At 45.1% G+C, this 24,701-nt stretch overlaps 1 protein-coding gene across 9 annotated transcripts in view; it reads right to left on the bottom strand.

Moving 5' to 3' along the window:
- The window catches only part of LOC147014873 (zinc finger protein 148-like), a 74,514-nt gene that overhangs the window by 29,875 nt on the left and 19,938 nt on the right, over nt 1-24,701 (bottom strand). For 8 of the 9 annotated variants that reach the window (XM_085853281.1, XM_085853286.1, XM_085853282.1 and 5 more), the window contains 3 exons: nt 3,507-3,806; nt 3,093-3,234; nt 165-391 (listed from right to left, as the gene is read on the bottom strand). In XM_085853281.1, coding sequence (XP_085709407.1) covers nt 165-391; nt 3,093-3,234; nt 3,507-3,701 — 564 coding nt within the window. In that variant the 5' untranslated portion in view covers nt 3,702-3,806. The remainder of the gene's footprint in view (nt 1-164; nt 392-3,092; nt 3,235-3,506; nt 3,807-24,701) is intronic. The other variant, XM_085853284.1, reaches the window with a different exon arrangement.

The following is a 24,701-nucleotide window of genomic DNA, read 5'->3' as shown; positions in this document are numbered from 1 at the left end:
GGAGATGGGCAACAGAAAACCCAGGTTTTTTTTTTTTTTTGAAACCCAAATGCTCTGCAGGAATTATATTCCTGCTGTGCCAAGGTGTTGTCCAAGTACTATTTTTCTCCTCTGTACTTGGATCATTGAAAACAAACAAACAAAAATACCACAATGTGCCGTACCACCTTCATATCCAGGAAGTGGAAGGCATCAGAGTAATGCTCCCGATTGTCCCGCACAGAGTAGGCCAGGCCATGACCTGTGCCCGTGGGGTGATGTAGTCCAGTGCCGCCATCCACGTGGTGTGCGTGCAGTGCTGCCAGCGAGCCTTGCTGAACCCTCAGCTCATCACGCAATGCCTTGTCCACTTTAGTATCCTCCATAAGCATGCTGCCTGCTGTGCTCGTCACTATACATGGCACCAAAAGTATAACAAAGTGAGCTGCTGTTACAAACGGATGACACTTGAAATAGTACCAATATTAATGATGCTTTTGTACTGGGTTGGAGAGTGCACAACTACACAAGAAAAACAACATATTCCTCAATCATTGTAAGGTTTGATCATCACACCAATTGTGAAATGTCCAGCTTCATTTCAGAACACATATTGACAATTTAATTTATGATTAAAACAAGGCAGGCCCCTCTGGTCCAAACACAATCATGCTTTCAATTTCGTGACATATTGTTCCACAGATGCTCCGGTTGGTCATGGCAGTAGTCAAACCCGGTGCCTGCAAGGGACCCGACCAGTACTGCACCACCAGCCTGGGCAGTTGCCTCCTCGGAGTGGCCCTTACAGATGTGCAGGAGGGACCACTTGGGTCCCCCAGAGGTCTTACCCCCCCCCCACCCCCCGTTGGACTGAGGACACCCCACAGAACCACCCAAAACACGACCACCAGGATACCCGTGGGGCCCGAGTCGTTCCACACCCGTGGTCGGGCCTCACTTACAAATTGTGCTCGGCCAGCCCCCGAGCTGCCTGGTGCATCTCAATCTCCTGGGTGGGGGAATTTCCCCTGAGGTCGGACACACGAGCCAACCCTTGTCTAAATTCGGCCAGGGGACACAGTCCCTCCAAGGCTGTTCTGAAAACAATTTCATGGCCTCGGGTGCCCAATTGTGGCAGCAGGTGGTGGTCCTTTAGCACCTCTGCCTTGTGGACACACCAACCTGGGTCGACAGCTGCTGCTGACCTTGGTGGTGGTCGTATGGCAGCTTAGCTGCCGGGGTAGCTTTCATTTCTTGAAGCGCAACTGTGTCGCTGATGCAGTGCCCCTCTATCAGTACACACACTGGAACTGGTACTCATTTCGCCGACCTCGGAAGGATGACAGGCTGAGTCAACCTCCTGGTGTATTAATTCAGCGGCCGACGGGGCTTGTACTCAGGACCCTAGGATCCCAAGCCGCCACCCTAACCACTGAGCCAACACCAGGCTTGCTGCTGGCCTTGAGCCTCCTGTTCTCGTGTCTTTTTCCGATTGCCACGAGCGACCAGCTGCTCGTGACTCTTCACATCTAGATAACAAAAACAACAACAGTAAACCGCCAATTGGAGTTCTCACTCACCCGGTCTCATATTCGCCTGGTCTTTTCCAATGGTGATGCCATTATTTTTTAACACACCCCTGTGGGTATTGACAACCACCCTGAAAGAGGTGAGTCGATGACTCCGGGCATCAAGCCGACCCCTAAGGGGTCCGTCTCAAACACCCGGGTCCGGATGCGACCCTCGCCAGCACCAGCTCGCACACTCGGCGGATGCAGCTCTGCACACAGGTGCAGGCTCAACCTTGTGTGGCACAGGTTCAACCACAGATGAGCACACCACTGCGGGTGCCAGGTCGCATGTCATGGGTCCTCGAGAGTGGCTGCTCAAACCCTGCAAGATTTAACCGTGCCTCCCAAAACATTGTTTCTTACACCACGGGGGTTGCTTCACACTCCACAGAAGCTGCTTGCCTCGCCCCTGCTAATCCCTCCACCTGGCCGGAGCAGGGAAACATCCACACTAATACAAAAGGTAGTCTGGGCCATTTCCAAATTTCTGGAGGATTTCATTTTTATTTTCTTTAATTTCATCCCATTTTGCTTCCACATCTGCAAATTTCACTTGTAATGCCCATACATTTTTATTCATCTGCACCATCACTGCTCGGAAATCATGTCAGCCTCCCATTCCCAGAGCCAGTGGGAGAAGGACTCCGTGTGCTGCTCATAGTATAGGGAAGCACCTAAACTTGCTGCAACACCGCTATTGCACACCTTGGTCTCAGCCACCATTTTGTATTACTTGGCCACCATCTTTTAATTCTTCACTGGCGTGATGTAGATATCGACCAGGGGAAACATTTTCCTCTTGAATGTGGTGTCCTGTAATTCGGCCATTTACAAAGCACATTGCTTTAGCATGACTGGGAAGTGTTGGTGGAAACAGGCTCCCAAATGGGCAACACGGGCATTAGGGAGGCACGGGTCAGCCCCACAGCCACGGCACCAGAGGGACACCACAGCTGCACAGACTTCCAAAGAGCGAGCGAGCCCCCGGCTCATTACCCCGACTCTAACTGGCCTCCTTGAGCAGCCCCTTCGTCTCAAAGTCACACAGTATTCCTGTGCACAGCACCCTTTATTACCTACATCGTGGCTACGCCCACAGCACGGTTCCACCAATCAAGCAGCACACAGTTGCTGTCGTGGTGCCATCACACATCGATGTCATTGAGATTCCCATCAAATGATTGCGGGCTGCATAGAGGTTATTAAAGCCACACACGGGACACAGACAAAGCCAAAACAAAAACCATTCTGTTCATACCTCGTCCTCACCTTGCCTGTTTTCACAGATATGACATATACAAATCACACTCTCCTGTCTAATCCTGATGTCAACTATACCACCTATCAGGGCATAAATAAGAACAAGACAATTTCACTAAAACGGGTCCCTGGTTACAGAAAATATTCTGACCTAAACGAACACAAGGACCACGCTAACTTAACATTCTACCGAATTTGTAACTCAACCAACATAATATTTTAAGCAGTCCCTTGCAACAAATATAAAACTTTGACAAAAGGTAACTGGAAACACCGAGTTACCTGGAAAACACATTGCAATGTCACGACTCGTCGTCACATTCGCAGATGCCATCATCTCTTCTGCGACGCGATTCGTTCCGGGACGAAACACCACGGTCTCCCCGTCAGTCAATGCGTCCTTCCTCAGCTGCAGTGGCAGTGGCTAATGCCAAATAAACAAACCAAAAAAAAGCAACGTATCAAAGAACAGAACGGTTCAATTGAGAGAAGCTCCCAGTCAAGAAACGACGACACAAATTAGATAATCTGATGCCTGCACAATGTCATTAATTTTAATACACGAGACGTTTAATGCAAATGTAAATTATAGGTGTTCTAAAGAAAGAGGGGATGTGATTAAGTGAAAGAACGACCAGAAACCTTTTGCTGCAATTCAACAAACCAAATTTTCCTAATTTCACCGTGACAGCTCACCTCAAGCAGAGATAGTGCTGCACGGTCCTGCAGAAACATTGCCTGGGTCATCGAGGCAGCAGTCGTCATCGCCATAATAGGAGGTGCTGCGGCGTGGTGTTGGAGCTGCAACATATCCGCAGAGACGAGCACTTGAGCGGGGTCTCCGGGCTTGAGAAGGGCACGCTTCAGCTTCTCCTCCAGGTCGCTCTGCATGGCGGTGGCAGGCCAGGCCGGTACCACTTATGAGCCCGCCCTGTGCGGACACCTGCATCAAAATGCTCGGATGGCAGGCCACAGGTTTCCCCTCCGCATCGCACCCTGTAGCGGTTAAGGAAGCAAAATCCATGAGAGGACCATCTGCTAATCATTAAAATCCTGTGTGTTGTTATAAAGGAAGTTTTAAAGGAACTGATACAGCAGACATCGTATCCCATTCAACATAACATTGGGAGAAGGGCATTGCATGACATTTCACAATGAACGATTAATTCTCACGAAATTCGCAATAATTTGACACTGACACAAATTACCTCTGTCGGTAAGGCTTACAAAGGGCAGCAGAAACAAAATAAGGGAAAGGAAAAATAATAATAAAAAGAAAATGGCGAGAAAAAACAATAGGATGGGTAAAAACTACTAAATAGAATTTGACACAAATGCGCCGATGGATATTCCTCCACCCTCGTTATATGTCACTACATTGATATGTTTAACATCAATTCAAAGTCACATGATAAATTAAATGTCACATGAGAGAGAGCAAGAGAGAGAAGAGATAAGTAGAAGAGAGAAATCATCAGATCCTTCCAGCTCAAGTTCTGGTCTAAAGAAAAGCCAGGGGGGGGAGGAGAAATAATGAAGAGCTAGGAGGGGAGGGAATAATGAATAGCCCCCTCCCAACTTCACACCTGACCTTCCCCCTCACAGAGTTTCGCCCCCTCCCCACACCCTTCCGGCTTCCCCCCGCCCACACCCTATGCTTGCTCCTTTCCACATTCCTACCTACTAGCAGCAGCTCCTCCCCACGTCGTCGCTAACTGTGTGGACCTCAAACATCTGGGGCCTCCTCTCCAACCTGACAAATCTCTCAATCCAGGCCACTGCCGAAAATAAACCAGACATTATTTGTTTAACAGAAATTGTAGTCCAGAAATTTAACCAAAGGACGTCACTGACTTCTTAGTAGCTCTCCCTGACTATTGGCTCCTCCGGTTTGATCGACATGAACCCCGTCCTGGTGGCAGAGTTTCACCATACATCAAGAACTCCATTTCTCACTCTCCATGTACTGCTCTTACACCTCCCAAATGCCAGGAGTACCTCTGGCTGTGACTTCCCCTCCACTCCCACCTCATGCTTGTCTGTGTGTTGCACGGTCCACCCAATAGTGATGACATCTCTCTCTCAGTCTCTCAGACGACATAGACCAACTTTTAACCACTCTTCCCAACTCTCTCTCTTCCTCATAGGTGGTGATTTCAATTGTCACCATGCTAATTGGCTGAGTGTTGATACAGTGCTTTCAGAAAGTTTTCACACCCGTTCACTTTTTCACATTTTGTTGTGTTAAGGTCTGAATTTGAAATGGATTAAATTGAATTTTTTTGTCACTGATCAACACAAAATACCCCATCATGACAACGTGAAAACATGTTTTTAGAAATTCTTCTTCCAATCATCAGCAAGGTCATAAAATCCATCATCGCATTTGACATAAAATCATTCCTCATTCCTCATCTCCAAGAGCCTCATCTCAGATCATCAAATTGGATTCAGACCAGTTCACTCTACATTGGACATGCTGCTTCAACTCCCCAAACAATGGAAGGAGGCCCTCAATATCAGACATGAAATCAGGGCCATATCTCACGACATATGTTGAGCTTTCGATACGGTCTGGCATTCTGCCTTGCTCTCCAAACCATCTGCCTATGGAATCCAAGGCCCACTCCACTTTTGGATTACTGACTTTATACACTCTTGTCACCAATGTGTGGCTCTCAACAGAATCCTTTCTTCTCCTTTCCCTGTCAAGGCTGGAGTGCCCGAAGGCAGTGTCCTCGGCCCCCATCCTATTCATAATATTCACCAACGTTCTCTCCGATTTGGGAAAATCGTCTTTATCTTGTTGCTGATGACTCGACCCTCTGTCTTGTTAACCCTCGTCTTTCTAACAGACGGCAACAGCCTCTTCCCTCTCTTCAGACCTTAACAACATCACAAACTGGTCAAAAACTTTGAATATGTCTTTCAATCCTGAAACATATATCTATATCTATATCTATATCTATATATATCTCTCTCTCTCTCTGAACGGACCGTACTGCAAACCCTCCCATGTACATTCTCAACAACCCTCTCGAAGAGTAACAATCACTCAAACTCTTGGGTCTCGCATTCAGCCATGATCTCTCTCAGGCAAGCCACATTTCAAATTTGGCTGCCAAAGCCAGATGCCGACTGAGCATTCTCCGTCGTGCAAATCCCTTCGTTGGCACACCTGAGCTCCCATCCACCTACAAGGCTTTCATCCGCAGCTTGATGGAGTACTGCTCTCCCCTCTTGGCTGGCACCCCTGCCTCACACCTTGCTAAGCTTGACGCCATGGAAATCAAGACCTTCAAGATCATTGGAAACTCTATGTGCCTATCATTTCACTATCACTGACAGGTCAGTGGTTTCTCTGTATTCTTCTGCCTCCTTTCTGGTCTTGCATCCTCTGCCATCTCCGCGTTGTCCCACCACCCCCCTCCCCTCCCCTCTCGTCACCACCCCAAGGTTTCTGTAGGGCGCACACAGTCCACCAGCAACCCCCTCCTCATGAAACTGCATTAACACAGAATTACAGCTCACCTCTACTCATTTGTTCCTCTTCCCCCCCCCCCCTCCCGTCTGTGAAACCAACTTCCACACAATTTTGGATCTCATTCTTCACTGACCATCTTCAATGCAGCTGTTCACCACCATCTCAAATCATCCCCCATCCAATACCATGATCTTTTCTACCCTTGCTAACTGCCCCCCCCCTTCAATAATTTTGCTTCTGTATCCATCTTGTTCACCCCTTGCATTTTCCCCTACCCATCGTTACCGACATCCCTTGTTTGGCAGTCTCCACGTCTATTTTCTCCCTCTGCCCTGTTGTTGACATTTCCCCCTCTCCTGCTGTTTATTTTGTTATGTTGTGTCCCGATACGTTACGCCTCCTCCCTCTTCCACAAGTTTATATAAAGGCTGGTGGGGGGGGGCAGGGGAAAAATAAAAGAGAGGGGGAGAAATAAAGAAATGCTGAAGGGGGGGTGGGAGAGAAAATAAAGGGTCGACGGGGAGGTGGATAAAGGGCCTGCAGCGGTGGGGAGGAGGGGAAATAAAGGACAGGCGGGGGAGGGAGGAATAAGGAAGGGTGGGGGGAAATAAAGAAGGGCCGGTGGGGAGAAATAAAGAAGGGCCGGGGGAGAAATAAAGAAGGGCCGGTGGGGAGAAATAAAGAAGGGCCGGGGGAGAAATAAAGAAGGGCCGGGGGAAAGAAATAAAGAAGGGCTGGGAAGGGGGAGAAATAAAGAAGGGCCGGGGGAGGGGGAAAATAAAGAAGGGCCGGTGGGGAGAAAGAAAGAAGGGCCGGTGGGGAGAAAGAAAGAAGACCCGGTCGGAACAAATAAAGAAGGGCCGGTGGGGAGAAAGAAAGAAGGGCCGGTGGGGAGAAAGAAAGAAGGGCCGGTGGGGAGAAAGAAAGAAGGGCCGGTGGGGAGAAAGAAAGAAGGGCCGGTGGGGAGAAATGAAGAAGGGCCGGTGGGGAGAAATGAAGAAGGGCCGGTGGGGAGAAATGAAGAAGGGCCGGTGGGGAGAAATGAAGAAGGGCCGGTGGGGAGAAATGAAGAAGGGCCGGTGGGGAGAAATGAAGAAGGGCCGGTGGGGAGAAATGAAGAAGGGCCGGTGGGGAGAAATGAAGAAGGGCCGGTGGGGAGAAATGAAGAAGGGCCGGTGGGGAGAAATGAAGAAGGGCCGGTGGGGAGAAATGAAGAAGGGCCGGTGGGGAGAAATGAAGAAGGGCCGGTGGGGAGAAATGAAGAAGGGCCGGTGGGGAGAAATGAAGAAGGGCCGGTGGGGAGAAATGAAGAAGGGTCGGTGGGGAGAAATGAAGAAGGGCCGGTGGGGAGAAATGAAGAAGGGCCGGTGGGGAGAAATGAAGAAGGGCCGGTGGGGAGAAATGAAGAAGGGCCGGTGGGGAGAAAGGAAGAAGGGCAGGTGGGGAGAAATGAAGAGGGGCCGGTGGGGAGAAATGAAGAAGGGCCGGTGGGGAGAAATGAAGAAGGGCCGGTGGGGAGAAATGAAGAAGGGCCTGGAGGGGGGGGGGAGAAAGAAAGAAGGGCCAGTAGGGAGAAAGAAAGAAGGGCCAGTAGGAAGAAAGAAAGAAGGGCCTGGAGGGGGGCATAGAAATAAAGAAGGGGTGGGGGGAGAGAAATAAAGAATGGCTGTGGGGGGGTAAATAAATAAGGGCTGGCGGGGGTTGGAGGGAGAAGTAAAGGGGAGGGGAGGAAGATATCGAACTGTATAGAAATAGCTAAAGTATTAAAAATATTTAATACATACATTATTATCCAGCGGTTTGTGATAGGTTATAACAGAAGTTCTTTATGAATATAGTCTTTGTATTTGTTGTTCTTCACTGTATAATCGAGTAATACAATGATCAGACTGGTAAACAGTGCATCAAACAAAGGAAGGAAGTAAAAAAATTGCGGATGACACCAATTCCATCCTCGGAGAACAAAGTAGTTTATCAGAAGAGAAAAACAAAACCCGTTTAATTGGCATACAGGAGCGCAGTCAAAAAGTGAGGCTAGACTATTTATTTTCATCAATGTCGAACGCAGAGGGAGGAGCATGCGTAGATATCTCACATGCAGGACAACAATAACTCGAATGGACATCAGTATTCTTTCACACAAATTTGAAGGAAATTTTGAGAAAATGGACAAAACAATACAAGTGATTTGAACCCAGGGTTACAAGTGTTGAGAGGGGAACAACAGCGAGGTGAAGCGTTCACATCACTTGATATGACGATGCCAGAAAATATAAAGTTTTGCACAATGAAACGTGCGGTTTGGGGTGGATTTCGACATTCAATGAGCATGACAGGATTCACTCAAATTGTGCCACAATTGACCAATGACATAGCTGCCATGGAGAGAGTTAGACCATGAAGCAACTAAATCGATTCTGGGGGATATTTAGGTTCACCAATGAGGAGTGGCTGAGGGTGACAGCACTTTCTACAATAAAAGAAGCAGTGTGCGTGTGCACGTTTGAGTTCCACCCATTGGTTGGACAGTTCGACTGATTCCACCCACAATTTCTATACGACGGCCTCCATATTTCTATACTCCGTATAGGTCTGTCTTGTAAGCCTCTTTTGTAAGGCTCATGCTTTCAGACTCTCTCACAACTTTATCTTAATTTGAATTTGATATCTAATTTCATTTTTCATTGTGACAAAAAATTGTTTAAGACTCGGTTGCAAAAAATATGGGGGGGGGGGGGGGGAAGAAAAGAAGAAAAAATAAATTAAACAAGGACAAATGTGTCCAAGAGCAGTGTCCTAAAGGTTTTGTCTTCACCAGAAGAAGAAGAAGAAGAAGAATAATAATAACAAGAACAAGAAGAAGAAGTACAATGCGGAGCTCTCTATGAGCCAGCGTTCGCAACGTGACGTGGCTAAAAACTCAGACAGATATTGATGTTTTAAAAGGCAAATCATGTTAATAGCCATTTCTGGTCAGGCATGATGTGGGGAGGGAGAGAGAGGAGAAAGGTGAGGGGGGGGGGAAGAGCGAGAGTGGGAGAGAGTGGGGTGGGGAAAGAAAGGGAGGAAGTGGGGGGGGGACAGAGTTGTTGTTTCGTATGTAGCCTGTGGCTGCTGGTTGCATCATCTTCTGAAAGCGGGGCTGCACCGCGACAGAAGGAAAATTGAAAGTCTGTTTGGCTTCAGTACAGGGCTAAAGAAAGACGTAATGTTGATATTGATTACATGTAGAACCTCCAATAAGGTAAAATGTGTTTGCAGTGTGCTGCATGTGCACAGTTACGGCAAAGTGATGTACATATAGTTTGTAAAGTAGCAAAGATTCATCTGGGAAAACTTCGTCATGCCAAACTTACAAGAGAGACCACTTCCTGTGTGTACTACAGTACTACATTGTATTCAGATGTCTAATACTATTATTCATGTCCAAAAGCCATATTTGATACTTTTTACCTCCACCACTGAAGGTGAAGGAGGTTATGTTTTCACCCGTCCGTCTGTTTGTTTGTGTGCATGATATCTCAAAAAGTTATGGACGGATCCAGATGAAATTTTGTGGACAGGTTGGGTGTGTGACAAGGACGAACTGATTAGATTTTGGTGAAGATCTGAATCCGGATTCGGATCTGATAATTTTTGAAGTGATTCTTCACCATTGAGAGATAGGGCCAATAAATGATATGTAACACGGTATTTCAAAAATGTATTGGGCCAGATATGGTCTCGTAGATCAGGCATGACGGGGTGGAGGTATCCACTCTGCCGAGTGCCTTTCCAGTTCTGTTTTAATTGCTTTCTGCTTTGATCCATCGACCACATATCAGAAGTGAGATTAACAGTGTATCTTTCGGGCCTCAAAACAGCACTAAGATAACTAAATATTGTTGCCTGGTAAATGTAATAACTCCAATAAAGTAGGATGTGAGTGTTTAATCGATTGTCTTATTGCATACATGTACAATCATCGATATTTGTTGCTCTGATCAATATGTAATGGATGTTATTCAATACATGTGCCTCATTCTATGATGAATATCAAGAGAAAAGGAATAAGTGGTGGTGATATTTTTTCACACGTCAGAATTGCATGTGTAGGTTTACTCACAATCAATCACCAAAACGATGAAGAAATTTAAACTTGACAATGAGCCTCAACCACCCTTTCACTCTTCAATCAGTTCGAGATCTGATAAAAAATGTCAAAAACCCCAATTCTACAGAACCAGACAATATCTCAAATATCCACCTGAACCATCTAGGCCTGTTATCCATGAATGCACAAGCTAAACATACAACCACTCATGGACACAATATTCCCTTCATTTGTAAAAAGCAATCATTATACCGACAATGAAATCGAACAAACCTCCCAGGAGCACAACATCATAAATCGACCTGTTTCCCTTTTAAGCACCCCAAACAAAATACTGGAAGGGCTCACCCGAAATAAAATCTCCCCTTTTATTCCTCCAGCCCTATCACAAAATTGCTCTCATCCACTACACTCAACAACCACTCATCTCTCTACATCAACACAATACATTCTAAATGGCTTCAACAAAAAACAACCTCCATTGAGAACAGTCCTCACAGAAATAGATATGAATCAAGCTTTTGACACTGCACCCCACCATCGTCTCATAGGAAAAAAACAAAAAAATCCTCAACACCAACATGCATACCAACAATAAGAAGTGGTTGGCAAACTTTCTATCTGGTTGCCAAGCTCAAATAAACAACTACCACACCCTCGATTCCTTCAGATTTCTATCTATCTGCGTCCTACGGGGATCTGGACTTTCTCCTTCACTCTTAAATTTACTCCTCCATGACCTCCCAGCCCAAGCCGACTCACTCTTCCTATGTAATAGCCGATATGTTGACCGTAATCTTTAATGCCGTTCACATTGAATGGACCGTTTGTTCAAAAAAATTTACTTCGATGTTGGAGAACATGACGGAGAGATGAGTTTCTGACATGCAAGAGGACATACGTTCCAACAATACACAATTCATAGACGTGCTGACATCCCATTATCATTATGTCTCAGTCATAGACTCCTATAGAGAAGGACTGGAACCTCACAATCTCGGGGTTTGTAACTTGAGTCTGAAGGATTAACTTGAGTCCGGGGCTAAAATTGACTTCTAGAAGGGCTAGAGACACGATCTTGGGATCCATATAGGGGTTTTTGAGGACGGCGAGTTCAATAGTGTCATTTTCAACACCACCTGAGGTCATCTTCAAGGTCAAAAGGTCATATTTCAAGGTCAAATTACTGAATTTTGGTGTTTTTTGCCCGTTTTTGTGTCCAACTCATAGAGGAAAACTTTTGTAAAGTCGATGACAAAACATGACATTGTGCAGCTACTGCACCTACTTGCGGATTTCTATCATCGTTAACTAATGTATGTTTTGTTTGTTTCTCTTTCAGAAACTGTCCAGCTGGTGATCTCACAGGATCTTTGTGTTTGTTTCCTGATTTGGTGACAATATGCCACGTCGTTGCAGCTGCTTTGGTTGTTGAGGAAACTATGATGGGACGCCTTATGTAAAGGTCATATCCTTCCCAAAAGATCCTGAGGGGAGGGAGAGATGGATATTGGCAATGCCAAATGAGAAAGAAAGCTTGAGGTGCTGAAAGGAGATATATATTTGTGAGACATTTCAATTGTGATTGGGTGTCAGTTCGGGGTGGCAAACGACCCAAAGAACCCCCATCAATATTTCCTGGAGTACCGAAATCAGCTTTGAAGCAGGTGACCTCAGCCCCACGCCCAACATCATCTTCTACGTCAGAATCAAGAGCTAAGAAGATGCAGGCAGCTGATGAGGCTGCAGACAATATCCAAGATTTCGACCACTTCTGTGCTAAAATCAGCTCCTATTTTCCTGGCTTTAACGTCATAAAAGACCAGGAAAACCTTTACCTATCAAGAACTGATGCTACTGGACAAACTGTCAAGCAGTTCCTTCATTTCCAACAAGTTCACTCACCTTTTGGATTTCTATTCTTCAATAGAGTTGAGAAAGATGGCATTGAGGTGCCCAAACGACTTTTTCCTTTGCAGAAGAACAGCCTGCTCTCAAAATGGTCCCAGATTAGATCCATAACTGACCAGGTAAACATCTATGAATGCACAAGCAAGGAAATTCTTCAGCTTGTAATAAGCCAGCTCTGTTGGATGACTGAGGCACACGAGCTTCCTCATTTCACCTTCCTTCTGTCGCAGCTGCATCTTCTATTCAAACCTCTTGATCGTCGCCGATTTGATACTGATACTATGATTTTCACAATGCAGCTTCACAACATATCACCCAGTGCATACAAAATGATTCGTCGATCCGGCTTAATCATTCTACCATCAACAAAAAAGGTAAAACAGATGCTTGCTGGTAGTCAGCAGGACTTCAACCTCAAAACCTTGTTCGACCAGCTTAAACCACAGCAGCGTTTGGTCAATTTAATGTTTGACGAGGTAAAGCTGGTTGAGACATTGCGATTTTCTGGAGGGCATGTTGTAGGATATGCTCAAAATGCAGCAGCGGGTGGTGAACACGAAATGCTTGCTTCACATGCTATGGTTGTTGAAGTTGCCTGCCATTTCGGTGGTCCACGCTCTATTCTACGCATTTTGCCTTGCAAAAAACTAACTGCCGATCAGCTGAAGGAACTCCTTATCGAAGCTGCATCAGCTGTAGTTGGTGCTGGCGGTACTGTGATTTCTTTGATATGTGACAATTGCAATACCAACTGCAGTGTTTATTCAAAACTTGGAGGACCAGGAAGTTGCCAAGTGCTGTCAATTCAAGAGCAATCTATGTTCTTAGTGTACGACTACGTGCACATCTTCAAAAATGTTCGCAACAACTGGATTACTGTTGATGGCAAGACACTCTCATTTGTCGTAGATGGTAATGAGTGCAAAGCTTACTGGAGTGATATTCAGAAGGTTTATGAGATCGACCGGGCTACTCCTATTCGCTTAACCAAGCTAACGCACAGCGCTGTTTTCCCCAAGCCCATTCAACGCCAGAGCGTACCATTGGTATGCCAAGTGTTTAATGACAAGACTGTCGCTGCTTTAAAGACCTTCAAGGATTCACTGGGCATCAGCGAAGGCACAATCATCCTCACCCAGATAATGAGTGAGTGGTTCAAGATGATGAACGTGAAAGACCGTTTCTCAGCTATCCATCTGCGTGACGAATCCAGACAGCCTTGGGCAGCAGACTGTACAAGTTTCACTAGCTGGAGCAGGCCTGCCAAATTATATCTACCTGCGCATGGCAAGGAGGTGGCGGTCGTAAGCTGAAGCTAACTCAGCAAACTGCTGAAGCCTTCACTGTGTCCACACGTAATAATGTGGATGCTGCCAAATTGCTTCTGGCAGAGAAAAACTTTGACTACGTACTTCCTGCTATATTTGCAGATGAAGCCTTGGAAAAGTTTTTCGGCCAAGCCAGGCATAGAAGCGGTGGAAACTTCTACATTGACGTAGTTGACATTATGGCTGCAGCTAAAATTGTAAATTTGCAAACACTCATTAAGCATGACATTATGCCCGAATCTAGTTCTCGTGTGATTGATTGCGACAAGAACTGAACAACTTCCATAAATCCAGATGAGCGAAGTGAACTCATTGACGAGATTACTCCGCAAGACACTCAGGATCTCTTGGAGTCTGACGATGCCCTTAAGCATAAAGTAGTTTATTTGGCCGGACACCTTGTTCATAAATATGGCGATAGCACTAGTATGGAGGAGATCATTGATGATGAAGATGGTAACGAGGTGTCATCTGAGTTTCTAGATAATTTGAATGGAGGTGGATTGAGTGTGCCGACTATGTCAACCGTCTTTTTTGTACATAATGCCTATAATTTATATGACAAGACTAAAATGCGTTGCCGATTTCATTTTGCTGAGCTGTTATCCTCTGTAGATGCACCTTTAGCTAGTAGTAATGCTGCATGTACTACTTTAGCTAACATTCTATTGAAAGCTCATGTCCTCAATGTAAGTGACAAAGAAAAAGCTTTGGGATGCCTCAGGAGGCAAGAAAAGCTCTCCAACTAGTGATAGACATAGACATAGTTGTAATAGGCATAGTATTGTGACATGCATATAATGTTTATGTAATACGATATATGACAATAAATATCAAAGTTTGACAGCTCTACACACTTGCATCTTATTACAATCAGCCATCTCTCACCGTTTATGAGTTAGACACAAAAACGGGCAAAAAATACCAAAATTCAGTAATTTGACCTTGAAATATGACCTTTTGACCTTGAGGATGACCTCAAGTGGTGTTGAAAATGACACTATTGAACTCGCCGTCCTCAAAAACCGCTATATGGATCCCGAGATAGTGTCTCTAGCCCTTCTAGAAGTCACTTAAGCCCCGGACTCAAGTTAATCCTTCAGACTCAAGTTACAAACCCTGAGCATGGGAGGTTCCAGTCCTTCTCTATAGGAGTCTATGGTCTCAGTACTAGAGGCACCTGTTCCCAATTGGAGCTGCCAGGTCATGTTATTATCTCTATGATTATTATTAATACCATAGCAAGCCTGGTGTTGGCTTAGTGGTTCGGGTGGCGGGTTTGGGATCTTAGGGTCCTGAGTTATAACCCTGTCAGCCACTGAATAAACATTAGGTGGGGTTGACTAAGCCTGTCATCCTTCCGAGGTCGGCAAAAAAGTACCAGTGAACTGGTATTAGGGGCATTGCATCAATTGTGCCCCCATACTCGGGAGCAGTGGCGATGCACCGTTGATCATAGCCAGTTGAAAGCTTCCACAATAAGTGGAAGTATAAAAATAATAATAAAACTAATAATAATAATAATAATAACTAGCATCCGTTGAAGACAAAGTCTTCGATATCCCCCGCCATAGTAAAAAAATATTTTTAAATCTGTAAACATGAAAAGGCACGAGTTCACCACTTGCTTGATATGTGTACCAAATTTCGTAAAGATATCTTGAGGGGATTTGTAGTTAAAGGTCCTATGACACACAAAAGTACTGAAATTTCATTTATGTATGTCCTATAGGAGTTTTTCATTGTGATTTCAGATCTGACAATGTTTTTTCACAATACTCATTCTGTTAAATTAAAAAAACAAACCTCTTCGGGAACACCCCTAAAAATTCTCCTGAAAGGAGCGTAACCCACATGACGTCAACTACAGTATGACAAAGGCTGCACGTAAATTACTCGGGTTGGTGGTCTACGTGATTCTATTGGCTTCCTGTGTGTTTTCACATTTGATTGGTCGACTCAATCGCTTCATTCATTTCTGCTTTTAAAAAAATCGAACATTTGGTTTTGAATAATGGATGACATGGACTTTCATTTGTGTGGTAACGACAGTGAGTGTGAGAGAAATGAAGGATTTTGGTCTGAATCACATGGAGAATTGTCGGATAACATAGTCGCGGGAGGTGAAGTTCAGGCAGCTGAAAATGAAGTACGGCCTTACCAGTTCGAGCCCGAAGCAGGACAAGCAGAGGAAAATGGCGATGAAATTCCCGGAGTTCATGATGTTCGGGAGGACATCGAAGGAAGACTTGGCAATAACAACTGGTTAGACTAAATCCTATTCGTAATTCAATAATGTAAATTTGACTTGCATACTGCTCTATATCAGAAATATTTTAGTGAGGTGACGTGACCAGCGTAGCTTAGCGGACATGTTTCTCCACGGCGAATTAATCACAAGCAAGGCCAGCGCATGTCATCGGCCGTATCTCTCCGCGCATAAAACGAAGCAATCTCGCTGTTTGGATACGATGAAAACTTGTGTGCAGAACACACCTTGCGACACAATTGTCTAGAGTAGTCTGATAAATCTGATGTTCTGTTGCATTTTTATTTATTTTATTCCTACTGTCGTCATGTAGCGCCAGTAGAAAACAATGAAGAAAAGAGAATAATAAAAGAAAGCTACAGCACGTCAGATTTATCGGCCTTGTCGGACGGACGACGGATTTATCGGACAGACACACAGATCTCTCTGTCTCTGTCTCTGTGTCTGTCTCTGTGTCTGTCTCTGTGTGTGTCTCTGTCTCTGTGTGTCTGTGTCTCTGTCTCTGTGTGTGTCTCTGTCTCTGTGTGTGTCCGTCTGTGTGTGTGTGTCTCTGTGTATGTGTGTGGCTGTGTGTCTGTCTCTGTGTGTATCTCTGTCTCTGTGTGTATCTCTGTCTCTGTGTGTATCTCTGTCTCTGTGTGTATCTCTGTCTCTGTGTGTATCTCTGTCTCTGTGTGTATCTCTGTCTCTGTGTGTATCTCTGTCTCTGTGTGTATCTCTGTCTCTGTGTGTATCTCTGTCTCTGTGTGTATCTCTGTCTCTGTGTGTATCTCTGTCTCTGTGTGTGTCTCTGTCTCTGTGTGTGTCTCTGTCTCTGTGTGTGTCTCTGTCTCTGTGTGTGTCTCTGTCTCTGTGTGTGTCTCTGTCTCTGTGTGTGTCTCTGTCTCTGTGTGTGTCTCTGTCTCTGTGTGTCTCTGTCTCTGTGTGTCTCTGTCTCTGTCTCTGTCTCTGTGTGTCTCTGTCTCTGTGTGTGTCTCTGTCTCTGTGTGTCTCTGTCTCTGTGTGTCTCTGTCTCTGTCTGTGTGTGTTTGTCTGTGTGTGTTTGTCTGTGCGTGTCTGTCTCTGTGTGCGTCTCTGTCTCTGTGTGTGTCTTTGTGTGTCACTGTCTCTGTCTCTGTGTGTGTCTTTGTGTGTCACCGTCTCTGTCTCTGTGTCTGTGTCTCTGTGTGTGTGTCTCTGTGTGTGTGTGTCGGTGTGTGTGTGTCGGTGTGTGTGTCTGTGTGTGTGTCTCTCTGTCTCTGTCTTTGTGTGTCTCTGTCTCTGTCTTTGTGTGTCTCTGTCTCTGTCTTTGTGTGTCTCTGTCTCTGTCTTTGTGTGTCTCTGTCTCTCTCTGTCTTTGTGTGTGTCTCTGTCTGTATCTCTGTCTGTGTCTCCGTCTGTGTCACAGACAGAGACACAAACAGAGACACAAGCCGGTAGGCCACATGGGTGGTCACTATATAATTGCATACTAGTCATAGTTTTTGACGGATCGGGCTGAAAATTTTTGACAAAGAGGTTGATTATAGTTCGCATAAAAGCGCAGAAGCCGATTTTTGATTTTCGAAAAAAATATATATAAATATTTTTCGGATTTTTTCAAAAATTTCAAAGTCCCGTTGCTAGGCAACGGTGGCGTCCATAGCAACGGTGCTCAAAAGCATACAACTAGATCCTGGTTTGCAGGGCCGGATTTATGTGTTGTGGGGCCCTGGGCCCGAGAAGTACGCGGGGCCCTCTCAGGGCTGCAGCCATTTTTACTTTTCAAAGTATTCATATATAAATGCACCAACCTCGGCTTGGCAAAAGAAAAAAACACTTTTTATGTGTAAAAACATGTATTTCAGAAACTACTAGTAACAAAAGTTTATACACATGAAACACCACTATGGATGAAAACAACGGAACAGAGAAAATAATCGCAATACCAAAACGTGATGGTATCATCTCAAATCTCAATTTAGAAAGTTTTTTTGTCGTTTTTGCAGATATGATTGCATTATTGCACACTTTGGGGTATTTACCAGAATATATTTTCGAGATGTTAAAACCTACAAAATCTTTTAGCTTCTTCCTGGCTTTGATTCGCGCAAAGTCCTCGATTGTTTGGCGTGTGCTTACTCTCCTGAATAGTTCGTGTTCAGCACTCAGTATGGCCAGCGATGCCAAACGATTTTGGCCTATCATACTACGCAGATAGTTCTTGATCCTTTTCAATTTTGAGAATGATCGTTCTCCTGTACAGTTCGTGACAAACATTGACAGGTATACCCGCAAAGCTATCTCCACGTTGGCGAACGCTGCCACCATATCGTAGTTGTGGATTGTGGAAAACAGTAGTTTCAGACAATTTTTCCGAGTCTTCTGTCTGCATCGTCTTGAGAAATGCCTGGAAATGTACAATTTCCGAAACCAGAGAAGGTTCCAGGTCGTTCGGGTAACTCTTGACCAGGTCCGCGGAGCTTATCCGTCTGCATGGTCGTTATTTCTGAAAAGAATGAGAAACGTTGACGGAGTGTTCCATAGGCCTTGAGGCGATCTCCTCGTGACGTTGTTAGCTGATCAATGATGGGTATGTAGGATGTTGTCCTGAATCTCTCTCTGGGCGGTAACTGGGTGTCATCGGCGCTGTCTACTTCATCATGATGTCGCCTCCTCTTTCGAACACGTCACCGATCGTCTTCGTACTCGGTGTGACCACATTTATCAATAGCAATATGTTCAAAGTCGTCGAACCGTTCCCATAGGTCCTGTACGAACTCTGTCAATGATTCGAGTAGTTTCACTGCCATGTTCAAATCGAGCCCGGCTTCTGTAACTGCTGACTTGTCGCATTGAACCTCTTTAGAATTTCCTGCCATGTTACTAGCAGAATCACTGTCTCAAGTTTTTCCAATTCCTTCAGAATAGCAGATGCCTCATTTTTGGCCTCTGCGTTTAGATGTTTATCCATTGCAAGATCGTCAAGTACCGTGATAGTTTGCTGGAATCCATTGGCCAGTGCTTCTACAGCATCTGCACGGGCCGACCACCGTGTATCTGACAAGCACTTGACGACTGGCATGTGTTTCAGTGCATCGCGATGTTTGCGCCAACGATAGGTTGACTTCACGAGATAAACATACAGCCGTTGAACGATACCAAACAGAGTCACAGCAGCCGTGCAGCACTCAGCAGCACACATCTCGATGAGGTTGAGAGAATGAGCCATGCAAGGAACAAACTCGGCAAATTCGCAACGACTTTTTAGGTGCGCCTGGATGCCGCGGTATTTTCCAGACATGTTGCTGGCGTTGTCGTACGATTGACCGCGACAGTCAGAGATCGGAATTTTGTTCATTTGGAGAAAATCAAGAACTACATCTGCGATCTCCTTTCCGGTATGATTCAGTAAGGGCACGAATGTCAAGAAACGCTCTACTGGCCCCTCTGGAAACACGTAGCGGATGGTTAGACATAGCTGGTCAGTGTGCGACACGTCCGGAGTGGAGTCCACCGATATGGAGTAATATTTGGCCCTCCGAACTTCCGCTACAATGGCACTTAGAACTTTTCTACCCAACACATTGATTAGTTCGTTACATACTGTCGATAAGAGGTAGTTTACGTTACCGCTCTCTTTGTTGGCACGTTTATGGAGATGTGCTGCAAGGAAAGTATCGTACTTGCTCAGAAGCTCCATCACTCCCAGGTAATTTTCCATTATGTACCGAACCGATCACCTCATCGTCACCTCAGATGGGCAGACCATGTTCACATAGAAACATGAGGACATCCACGCACCGTCGTAGCACTTTGTGCCAGTAGTGCTGTTCTGACTCGTACTGATGAACTAGTCCAGCGTTAACGCGGCCTTGCAATGATTTTCTGCTGGCCAGGCTCGACATTGCCTGTTTATGCTGATCTGAATTACTGTGTCCTTCTATCGACTCCCTGATATGCCTGGTGTTGGCTTAGTGGTTAGGGTGGTGGCTTGGGATCCCAGGGTCCTGAGTTCAAGCCCCGTTGGCTGCTGAATTAACACCAGGGGGTTGACTCAGCCTGTCATCCTTCCGAGGTCGTCGAAATGAGTACCAGTGTACTGGTCCCGGTGTATGCCCCGGTTAGAATAGGTGTACCATATCCCTGTGTGTCGTAAGAGGCGACCAGGGTTGGCGTCAGGAAGGGCATCCGGCCATAAAACATTGCCTTAAGAAAAAGCCCAACCCCTGCACAGCAGGGAAAAATGGCTGTAAAAACGGTCATATATATATATATATATATATATATATATATATATATATATATATATATATATATATATATATATATATATATATATATATATATATATATATATATATATATATATATATCTTCTTCTTCTCCTTTCGGCTGCTCCCGTTAGGGGTCGCCACAGCGGATCATCCGATCCGCATAGTGATTTGGCACATGTTTTACGCCGGATGCCCTTCCTGACACAACCCTGGTCGCCTCTTACGACACAGGGATATGGTACACCTATTTTAACCGGGGTATACACCGGCCCAGTACACTGGTACTCATTTCGCCGACCTCGGAAGGATGACAGGCTGAGTCAACCCCCTGGTGTATTAATTCAGTGGCCCAACGGGGCTTGAACTCAGGACCTTTTGGATCCCAAGCCGCTGCCCTAACCACTGCGCCAACACACCAGGCTATATATATATATATATATATATATATATATATATATATATATATATATATATATATATATATATATATATATATATATATATATATATATATTCTATCGACTCCCTTGCGTGTTTCCAATCTTGGAACCCGGATGTAAACTGACTTTTAGTGTCTGACATGGGTGACATCAGACGGCAAATAAAACAGAACAGAAGGCCGGTCTCTTCAGAATAGCACAGCCAACTGAGATCGATTTCTTCTCCAGATAACGTGTTTTCTACTGAACAAATTTTTTGTACAATGACGAGTTTTATTTCCATCACGGACAGCGGAGTTCTTGTAGTCACTGTCTACATTACGACATTGTGCACTACCCTTCTCGATCCAGTAGTTTCGGAACTTCTCTGGTAGCTAGTCTGGCCAAAGGCCAATGTCTTTTTCATAATCTTCAGCCGTTTCGCTGTCTACTTCTGAACCACATTCTGAAGCAGAATCGTTTGAGTTTTTATCACCGCAAGCATCAGCAGCACTGAAACAAGAAGCAGGGCCAACAGCAGATAATGCTGACGTAGTCATAGCTATGTTTCCCTTCGCGTTGTTATCCTGTTCATTGTATAACCCGACTGTGGCTGTTGTACTCTTAAGCCAACTTGTAATTTTGGGTAGCTTGTTAGGTTCGCTTTCGGCTGCTATGCTTTCCTTCCGCTTGGCCGCACCAGACTGGTATTTTCTTCCTCGATCACGTTCACGTTCCGCCATGGCTCAACCAGGTCCACACAAAGGCAGTTCCTACAATATAAAGCAATATTTCAGCAGTTGACACCTAACACACCTTAAAACAATAATAATAATAATAATAATAATAATAATAATAATAATAATAATCGAGATATATTAACGTGGATTGATAAGAAGCCTAGGACTTGTCGAGTATCTCTCCACGGCTCAGATTATTATTGCGAGGTGTGTTTCTCTGGTGGAGGAAACCGGAGAACCCGGAGGAAACCACCGTGTCTCGGCCATGACACGATTTACATATGCCACATACCAGTCAAGTTTCATCAAAATCGGTTGACTCCTCTGGCCTCCAGAGCTGTTCATTACATACATAGACAGACGGAAAAACTGAGAATAACGGTAGTCTAGCGACCACCCAACAAACAAGAAGACGACGTCGTGCAGAGCATGATACTTGCTAAATCCATGAAACAAATTTGACCCTAAAAATAATTGGTGGTTGAATTCCATGACCAAATATGCAACTCCTCTTCAAATTTAAAGTCAATTGGATGAAAATTGAGGTTTTAGAAATTTGACAAAGTTGTTGACCTTTTGACCTCAAAAACAATAGGCTTCTTGCTTATGATGAACTCTACCAGGTGGTGAAGTTTCATGAAAACCGGTTAAAAACTGTGACCTGTAGGCGGTTGATAGACAAACAAACAAACAAGCCGGTAGGCGGCCATGGGTCGCCGAGCATCCGATGACCTTTGACCCCTGATCTGAGTTAATCTAGTACTAAGTACTTACGAAATTGCAATCAAATCGGTTAACCTGTGTATGAGCAAGGGGGCTTTGAATGGTCATTTTGCCTGAACAATGCATTCATTGACCTTTAACCCCTGACTTAGCCGAGATAGGTCAATTTGTCCTGAAGCGTGCCCGTAGGTGCGTGGCCGTACGTGCGTGGCAGTACGTGCAAAAACAAAAACAAAAAAAACTTTCAAACCGCGTGCCAGAAATAACAACCACACAGGCTGTTCCTTCGCTCTCGCGTACCCGTACATGCGTGTAAACTGTTCCAAAAAAAAACTTTCAAACCGTGTACCAGAAACAACAAGCACACAGGCCGTTCCTTCGCTCTTGCATGCCCGTACGTGCGTCGCTGTACGTGAAAAAAAAAAACTTTCAAACTGCGTGCCAGAAACAACAACCACACAGGCCGTTCCTTCACTCTCGCGTGCCCGTACATGCAATCTATGGGTCGGACTAGCAATCTAGGACTAGTCGGACGGACGACAGATTTATCGGCCTCGTCGGACGGACGACGGATTTATCGGCCTCGTCGGACGGACGACAGATTTATCGGACTAGTCTAGACCAGTGTTTCTCAACCGGGGTTCCCCGAACCCTAGGGTTCCGCAAGAGGTCGCTAGGGGTTCCGCGAGAAACAGTAATAAATAGGCTAATGTATTTTTGAGTAGTTTCTGTTTGATTTAATATTCGTAATTTTACTATACACGTACGGCATATTGTTGGAAACTCCTTGGTTATTATAATAGAGGCTTCAACCTCTTATATTATTTAGAATTATAACAACCATAGGGAATGTATTTAACGGTCTATATGGCACCAGTGTGAAACCGCCCTCACTGGTTAGTGGACGTCCTGTACGCGACGGATTCGTGTATCATTGAGTGACTGATTCAAGTACGGGACGCATGCACGGTGTCCATGTATCTTATCTGTGCTTCCTAGCGCGAAGTCGCTCAGTCTCAGTCTCAGTGTGTCTGTGTCTGTGTCTGTGTCTGTGTCTGTGTCTGTGTCTGTGTCTGTGTCTGTGTCTGTGTCTGTGTCTGTGTCTGTGTCTGTGTCTGTGTCTGTGTCTGTGTCTGTGTCTGTGTCTGTGTCTGTGTCTGTGTCTGTGTCTGTGTCTGTGTCTGTGACTGTGACTGTGACTGTGTCTGTGTCTGTGTCTGTGTCTGTGTCTGTGTCTGTGTCTGTGTCTGTGTCTGTGTCTGTGTCTGTGTCTGTGTCTGTGACTGTGTCTGTGTCTGTGTCTGTGTCTGTGTCTGTGTCTGTGACTGTGACTGTGACTGTGACTGTGACTGTGTCTGTGTCTGTGTCTGTGTCTGTGTCTGTGTCTGTGTCTGTGACTGTCTGTGTCTGTGTCTGTGACTGTGTCTGTGACTGTGTCTGTGTCTGTGTCTGTGTGTCTGTCTGTCTGTCTGTCTGTCTGTCTGTCTGTCTGTCTGTCTCTCTCTCTCTCTCTGTCTGTCTGTCTCTGTCTGTCTGTCTGTCTGTCTCTCTCTCTCTCTCTCTCTCTCTCTCTCTCTCTCTCTCTCTCTCTCTCCCTCTCTCTCTTTCTCTCTCTCTTTCTCTCTCTCTTTCTCTCTCTCTTTCTCTCTCTCTTTCTCTCTCTCTTTCTCTCTCTTTGTTAGTTCTTCTGTTTACCTTTATTGCTTCAGCTTTATTTGTTTAAGTTTTGTTGATCAAGTTACATGAGGTGTGTTTTTTAATTGTCAAACAGACTCGGGGTTGACAAACACTTTCAAAAATGACGTTTTCAAACAAACAAACAAAAATTTTGTGAATTAAAACCTCGATGTGAGGTCTCATAAACGAGCAGTATGTTTTTTTTTTCATTGCCAATAAATTTGACAAAAAGGGGGTCATTTTTTCCTTAAACCAGGTATCCGAAAAAAATATATTATATTTACCACGTGAACTACGATATTAATAATGTTATATAATAATTCTTATGCAGGGGTTCCCCCGAGACATGAAAACTATTTCAAGGATTCCACAAGGGTAAAAAGGTTGAGAAACGCTGGTCTAGACTCTAGAGATCTCGAGTCAATCCACTCTGTGCGAGTTTCTGTATGTGATGACAACGCTGCGATTCGCTGAAGTCAACTTTTTTTAGAGGCGGGGTATAGCAAGTTGTGAAAAGCACCAGAAATGATCGAAATATTGCTCTAATTATCCCATTTTTGATTTAAAAAAAAAACGGGTTATTTCTTCACTAGGAAGGTCAAGTTAATATATAAATAACCAGAAAGTTTTGCGTGTCATGGGACCTTTAAGCTCCGGAAACGAAATGTGACGGACCGACGGACGGATGGAACCCATTTCTATATGCCACGCCAACTTCGTTGGTTGGTGGGGGATAATAATCCATCCATTGCGACCATACTCTGTGCAGAGCATTGGTGCTGCCAGAGCAGTCTCCTTGGCTATTGGGCACAATCCTGGATGTGTCGCCTCTCCGACACAGGATACCAACAAGCTGGCACTTATTTTGTCGACCTCAGAAGGATGACAGGCAGAGTCAACCCCACCTGGTATTAATTCAACATCCAAGTGGGATTTGAAATCAGGATCCTAGGATCCCAAGCCCACCACCCTAACCATTAAGCCAACACCAGGCACATTGCACCCACCCTCT

Source organism: Eptatretus burgeri, chromosome 13 (genome assembly GCF_056783735.1).
Source record: "Eptatretus burgeri isolate ZD-2024b chromosome 13, Ebu_testis_v1, whole genome shotgun sequence".
Classification (NCBI taxonomy): domain Eukaryota; kingdom Metazoa; phylum Chordata; class Myxini; order Myxiniformes; family Myxinidae; genus Eptatretus; species Eptatretus burgeri.
This window is presented reverse-complemented; position numbering and strand designations above follow the sequence as displayed.